Genomic DNA, 7500 nt, shown 5'->3' on the forward strand with positions numbered 1-7500 from the left:
GGATATTTAATTTGGCTTAAGTGCTTTAACAAAATGGTATGTATTTCACAAGAGTAATGAGGCTTTAGATCAAATGGTTAAGCAAATGATTTGGTATTAGAGAGCTCTCACCGCAAATTACATGATGACAGAAAGCAGAAAGCTTCAGCTGTCATTTAAACTATAGTATTCAATGCAAATAGTATGTTAATGCCTACATGAGATTGTTATTATTGGCGTTTAAAGAAAAGAGAGCCAAAGTTTGATGAGTCTGCTTTTCAAACACTTACATTATAACAGAAGTGACAGTGTCTCACAGGGAACTTTGTGCAATTCCCAGATAGGGAAAAAAATGGTGAATTTATGGGTTTTGATTGGTATTTGATTGGTATTTCCCAAACTGGGAAAATGCTACCAAAACCAATCTCGGGTTTAAAAAAACCCATTATATCCCCAAAGATGGGATAAACTTGACCCAGTTTAAACCCATAAATGGGATTATATCAACCCAGTTTTAACCCAGTGATGGGATAAATTTGACTCAAGTTAAACCCAGTAATGGGATTAAATTGACCCAGTTTAAACCCAGTAATGGGTTAAATTTGACCCAATTTAAACCCAGCAATGGGATTTAATTGTCCCAGTTCAAACCCAGTGATGGGATTAAATTGACCCAGTTTAAACACAGTAATGGGATTCGATTGATCCAATTTTAACCCAGTAATGGGATAAACCTGATCCAGTTTAAACACAGTTCTGGGATTAAATTGACCCAGTTTAAACCCAGCAATGGGATTAAATTGACCCAGTTTAAACTCAGCAATGGGAAATAATTGAGCCAGTTTATACCCAGTAATTGAATAAAATTAACCCAGTTTAAACTCAGCACTGACCCAGTTTAAATTGCTGTAATAGGATTATATAGAATTACAGAAAATTTTCTATGTTAACAGCAACAATTTATTATTGGTTATCACTGGAATAATCAAGATAAATACATATGACAATATAATTATTATAGCTTTGCTCTACAATCAAAATAAATCTGATGCGAAATCTAAAGGAGAGACTTCATGTGCAAATATACGAAACATACTATCTTACTATGAACCACAAACATCAGTATCAAAATTTAAACCACAATATGCCAAGATATAGTAACATGCACGTAAATACCACTGAATGATGGCCAATTTGATCATATCAGAGTAAGATTGTACAGCAGATAGCACATGCATTACTGCGTAAACTGTTTGCATCTGTCTAAAAGACACGGACTTATTGCACTGTATTTTGTTTCACAGGTGAAATAAAATCATGCTCACACAACAACTTGCATTTACAATAACAGAGAACAGCTTTACAATTGTATAGATATAATGAACAGATATTTTAATATCTGTTTAGAAATAAAGTAACTTATCAAAACAATGCTCTTTGTATTCTTGCTATTTTCTCTCACATGAAATACCCTAAAGAGCAATTTCTTTGTGTACTGTGATTTGATGTCTTCAATTTTCAGTAAAATCATGCTTGCACAGTATAACTCTCACATTCAACAATAAAGATGTATCTAGATAGTCGATGGATATTTGAATACGAACTAAGTAACTCAACCAAACAATTCTCTTCGTGGCACAACATAATTCTCAAGACTTGCATTTTTTCTAACAAGAAATACCCTAGAGAGCAATTTCTTTGTGCACTGTGATGTCATCCATTCTCAGGTTTGTAATGTTTGTCTCTGGCCCATCCTTGATGGAACAGTATTTCTGGTTTACAAGTTTCTTAGCTAATACCTCCATCAGCTGGGTCATTGTTAATGATGTAAGTCTGTCTTGCTTTACAATAAACTTCTTTTTGAGGACTTTCACAACATCCTCCCTGTTAACTTGTGCTTTGCCAAAAACTGCTTTGAAGATCACCTGACAAGCCTTTAGATTATATGTACATAGAGCAGGAAGTCTCAGCCCTGAAGAAACCTCTTTTGGCATCTGGGAGCTACACACGTTATCATCACCTGAGGATTCCTTATCACTTTCAGTAGTGTCTAGTGAAAGTGTTGATTGTGTATCATCAAAATCATCTCTGTCATTATCTTTATTTTCATCCACCTGCAGAAACAACAAACAACATTAACGTTTGAGTCACCTGTACCCTTATTCTCCACACCCATAGCATCAAGGGAAAATAAAGCATACTCAGCTTAGCATAACAGGTGTAACGGGTAAATAAAGTTTACATGTGTCAGATACATACATGTTAAGGTAAAATCTGCATTATGCCAAGTGTCATAGCACTTAAGCTTATCCAGGTCTCTGTAGTATTTAGCAACTAAGAGTATCTCTTCTCCACGCTGGATGGGGCATTGCAGGGTTGCCCCTAGCAGTGAATTGTTTTCACTCATGTAAGCACCGAGGTGAAGGAAGAGACTGGGAGTTGAGTGTCTTGCCTAAGAAAACAACACATTGACCCAGGCTGGTTGATTCAGAGACCATTGCACTACCCATTAGCCACTGCTTTTTCCATATCAGGTTAGTTAAACCACCTAGTAAAAAAGCACCTTAAAGTTGGTCGAAAAAAATTTCCACCCATAGGCAAATTAATGTAGGTGGAGGCAAAATGATGATTTCTATCAAATTTAATTTGGCATTAGTGTTACCTTTGGCTTGGTCTTTATCTTTGTGGGCTGGCCCTCTGATTCACAGCTGGCAGACTAAAAAGAATTTAATCATTAAAATTAATCACTGCCATAATATAACTATTGAAAATTGAACAAAAATTGTCACAGATAAGTTTAGATGGTAGTTTCCCAATAACCAAATTAGTGCAACCAATCATTGGTTACTCTATTTTTCCAAGGAAAGTAAGTACACAATTTCGTCGATGACCTTAGTGCCTCCAGTCCTCTTTTTGTAAACAAGGTTACAGATATGTGATTAGAATTTCGCAACAAAAATTTAATGAGCACATACCTTTCGATGAATCTTTTTCTTTTTAGGCTGGTCATTTAGATCTACTTCATTGTCTTCAGAACTAGCAGACTAAAGAGTTTCAAATAAAAAAAATGTATATTCATATTAAACATTAAGGCAATTGTTCTTAGCAGAGCTCTGAAGTTGCAATCTTATACAAGAAATCACAAAATTAGTCACAACAAACAATTTAGTCTGTCTATAAAATGTCTGACACTCCCACATACATACCAATCATTCAACAGTGCAGTGTAGTGAAATATCAATAATAATAAGGGTAATTTATGTACCTTAAAGCGTTTCAACTTGAGATAACGTCTCTGCTCATTACAGAAATCTTGGATGTGCTTTGCTATTCCCTCCTCATTGAATCCAACCTCTGGGATACTGCAAAGTGGTGCTATTTTTGCTGAGAACTCATTTAGTTCTGCCTTCATTTGTGGAGAGTTGAACTTGGGAAATTCTGGCCCCCACTTTTCAGTTGCCAGAACCCCAACCTTCTTTCTTCTGCAAGAAATTTTTATATCAAGATTGAATCAACAATAGCCTCCATTTGGCGCAAAAATATGCTCAGATATTTGTTCGCAGACAATATCTGTTCCGAGAAGGGAACAGTTTTCCGAGAGCTTGAGCATCGAGGAACAGATAATGTCCAAGGACAAATATCCGAGCATATTTTTGCCTCAAATGGAGGCTATTGTGTTTATTATCTTTCAAATCTTTTACGCAACGCATGCAATTTTGAAAACTGGGGAATATTCTCGGATATTCCCGGGGAGTATTCAGTCACGTGACAAGTTTAGACCAATTGCGCACGAGCAAAAATATTTGATGGATTATAACTGTTTTTACATATCACTGTTTATGTAGGTAGAGTGAAACAGAAGGATTTGTTAGATTTCTTTCTAAATTACAGCACTCACACAAGCAAGATACTGGGGAGGTAAAGTAAAGTTTCATTGGGATTGTACTTACTGAGGGGTTACTAATGATGAGTGCCAAATAACTGTGCTGTGAAGAGGGGAAGGGAATATGCGCCTGTGCGAAACTAACTAGGAATGTTTGTTGAAAAGGTTATATATGATACCAGTTCAAGTTCAGGCCAACGATAAACTCAAGAGAAACATGTCTTATTTTGATAAATACAGTCGTCTCGTTTCTGGTGTAAAGCTGGCAATGGCTGCCATTGTTGGTTTGACCGGCGGAGACAATGGTCTTGACTGTACGGACTCCAAACGTTCTCCAAATTCTTTTCTAAATTTCACCGCTTTACCATACGTCAGACCCAATCTAGTAAATATCGGCGCATCTGGTTCTCTCTGAGCTAAGTCTTTAATTGAGAAATCGTCGATTATTTCCTCCTCTAAGTAGCAAAAGTTAAAGTTTAGGATGTTTCAATTAATGTCAGTTCAAGTACTAAAAGCTTCGCAAACGTAAAGCTTACATCAAAAGTCCGAGTGCACGCTACGTGGAACAGTTACTTTCAAAAGCTGTTTTGATTTCTTCGCCAAATGTGGTTTCTAACTTCTGTAGTAAGGTCAATGAGGACTCTTCCTTGTTGGAGACCTCAGTTGCTGAAACGCTTTCTTCAGCTGCCATGATGATGCAAACACATCTATCCACAGCAAAGTCAAAATGGCAGCGAAACAGGCCGAAAACGAAACGCGCCAAAACTAGCTTACATCGAATAATATTACGGCATTTCTTATTGGATTGTTTTCCCGCCTTTTCTCTGACGTCGCTATCTTCTTTCGACGCTTGGATCTTATTGGTTAAAATTGGATTTGTCATGGAATCCCGCTGGGCCACTGAGTTGCTGGCGTATGTACTTAAAAACAAATATGGCGGCTCCTTCGGCGGCTCGAGGAAATTAAACTTCCAAAATTTATTCCGTTGTTTCTTTATGAGCAGTCATTTTACAGAGGGAGTGAATTTACCTTGGTCCAGAGATGAAATTTCTGGTTGCGATTGCAATGAAAAAATATACAGACATGTACACTGTCCTTGCTTTGCGTGCAATGGAAGGGCAACTGACAGAAAAACGGAACTTCGACACTGGAAAGAAACGTGTCACTTGGCAGCTACCAATTCTGCTAGTGTTTTTAACAGTGACTCAGACAATGATTCGCACATTTCAGTGTTCCCATATTATTCACAACTTTGGGAATTACTTTGGGAAGTATTCCCAAGTTATTCACAAATTTGGGACTTACTTGGGGAAATGTTCCCAAGTTATTCACAAATTTAGGAATTCCTTGGGGAAATGTTCCCATGTTATTCACAACGTTGGGAATTACTTGGGAAAATGTTCCCTTGTTATTCACAACCTTGGGAATTACATGGAAAATATTCCCAAGTTATTCACAAACTTGGGAACAACTTGGGTAAATGTTCCCATGTTATTCACAATTTTGGGGATTACATGGGGAAATGTTCCCATGTTATTCACACATTTGGGAATTCCTTGGGGAAATGTTCCCAAGTTATTCACAAATTTGGGAATGACTTGGGGATATGTTCCCATGTTATTCACAACATTGGGGATTACATGGAAAAATGTTCCCATATTATTCACAACTTTGGGAAATACTTGGAGAAATGTTCCCAAGTTATTCACAAACTTGGGAATTACTTGGGAAAATGTACCCATGTTATTCACAAAATTGGGAATTAGATGGAAAATATTCCGATGTTATTCACAAGTTTGGGGATTACTTGGGGATAAATTCCCATATTATTCACAATGTTGGGAATAAATTGTTGTACAGTCACAACATTTTCCCAAGGTTGGGATACCAAACACAGTAAAACTTGTTTTCCAAGAAAATCCCAGTTGGCGGATCCTAAGGGTCGACAACTTCCCAAAAGTATCCCAAAAAAGGAATTTCATGTCCCAAATATTTCCCAATAATGGGGAAATTTCCCATTTAATTCCCAAATGGGAATCTTAAAAAGTTCCCTGTGTCTGACACTTGCAGAGTGCAGACCCCAAACTAACCGTAACTCTCACAGTTATTGAAAGCTAAACGTTTTATTTAAAATGGGTGTTTAAAATCGCTATTTGTAGGCAGTCTGCAGTTGTCATACACCTTAGAAATAATCAGCTTTATTATTACCAGCATTTTTTTTTGAGACATGTGATATTGAGTGTTCTTATCTGGATGAAATTCTTATGACATCTTTTATCTGTAAGTAGCAGTAATAATTTTTGTTTGAATTATTTTTTCCAAGAAAACTGAAACTTTTCACTATATTTATTTGTTGATTTACAGTTCAAATTGGAGGTGGGTACAGCTGGGAATTGGTTCATTAAAAGATTGCTGGGAAGTTTGGGCAGAGAGTTGGTTACAGAAAGTGCTAAGGCAAGCCAAGAAGATCCCTTCTTCTTGCAACATACAGTACATACCACTACATGTATCATCTATGGAAAGGGAGTTGGAGGAAGCCCCAGATAAAAGAAAAGGTTGGTGACATGAAAAACTTCCTTTGAGGCATGTTTCTGTAAAAAAGCTGTAATGCAGTCAAACAGCTGAAAGTCTGAAAGACTTATAAGCTGATTGTTGCTTTTAAACAAGTGATGCACATATATATTTACAAATAACTCACATAAATTACACTGTAACAACTAATTCTTGACAGTCACTACAATAAAATAATTATAAAGCACTGTCTGAGTTACAGGCCTGTGTACGTATAGACTAATAATGTCTAGCGATTAGCGGAAGATGATGCTGCAGTTTTATTTATCCATTGTCTCACCCAAGATCTGCTTTCAGTTTAAAATTTGAAATACTGTTATATGGTAAGGTAAAGTCTCCGCTTACGAGCCAGAAGGCTCATCAGGCCGGCGCTTATCTCCGGTTTCTGTAGCATGAAGCGACTAGGAGTATTTGTACTCCCCCCTGGATGGGATGCTAGTCCATCGCAGGGTTACCCCCAGCATTACGCCGGTACCCATTTATACACCTGGGTGGAGAGAGGCACCGTGAGAGTAAAGTGTCTTGCCCAAGAACACAACACAATGTCCCCTGCCAGGCCCCGAACCCGGACCACTCGATCCGGAGTGGAGCGCACTAACCACGAGGCCACCGTGCCTCCCAGACTGTTATATGAGATAACTCTAAATACCTCATCACACATAATTGTTTTTGGAAAAGTGTTGAAGACAAAGAAAGCATCTGGCAATATATTTTCAAGATTTGTTCCATGAGTTCCACCACTATATGTGTACTTTTATCATTACGATAAAATTAATTTGATAGTAAACTGAGTTACTCAATGAATCAAGAAAATTGTTACAGATATAATCTCATGCAAGTACCTGTATTTCATGTGGTTCCATTTATTTGGTACACCAAAATGGGAGGCTGGTGTCTTTTGCTTCTCAGGATTAGGGATGTATTAGATTTGTGCTCTCTTCCTATTTTGTTAGAATATTGTGGTATGATCTTAATTTTGGAAGGGGTTATACTAATCATTATTCTCTTTAATTACTTTTAAGGATGATGAGTCAATCAATGGAGAGGTTCTAAAAGCAACATTTGCA

General features: G+C 37.2%; 1 protein-coding gene and 1 long non-coding RNA gene across 3 annotated transcripts in view; one reads left to right on the forward strand and one right to left on the reverse strand.

The window, feature by feature from the left end:
- Positions 1-7500, forward strand: part of LOC138013264 (uncharacterized) — a 342610-nt gene that overhangs the window by 334631 nt on the left and 479 nt on the right. Inside the window, exons 2-3 of the long non-coding RNA XR_011125197.1 lie at positions 6227-6417; positions 7456-7500. The exon at positions 7456-7500 is cut by the window's right edge and continues 479 nt beyond it. This is a non-coding gene — a long non-coding RNA (uncharacterized lncRNA). The remainder of the gene's footprint in view (positions 1-6226; positions 6418-7455) is intronic.
- Positions 739-7500, reverse strand: part of LOC138013263 (uncharacterized) — a 19392-nt gene continuing 12630 nt past the window's right edge. For both annotated transcript variants that reach the window (XM_068860284.1, XM_068860285.1), the window contains 4 exons: positions 3245-3461; positions 2955-3023; positions 2642-2695; positions 739-2093 (listed from right to left, as the gene is read on the reverse strand). In XM_068860284.1, coding sequence (XP_068716385.1) covers positions 1662-2093; positions 2642-2695; positions 2955-3023; positions 3245-3391 — 702 coding nt within the window. In that variant the 5' untranslated portion in view covers positions 3392-3461 and the 3' untranslated portion in view covers positions 739-1661. The remainder of the gene's footprint in view (positions 2094-2641; positions 2696-2954; positions 3024-3244; positions 3462-7500) is intronic.

This window comes from Montipora foliosa, chromosome 8, assembly GCF_036669935.1.
Source record: "Montipora foliosa isolate CH-2021 chromosome 8, ASM3666993v2, whole genome shotgun sequence".
NCBI lineage: Eukaryota > Metazoa > Cnidaria > Anthozoa > Scleractinia > Acroporidae > Montipora > Montipora foliosa.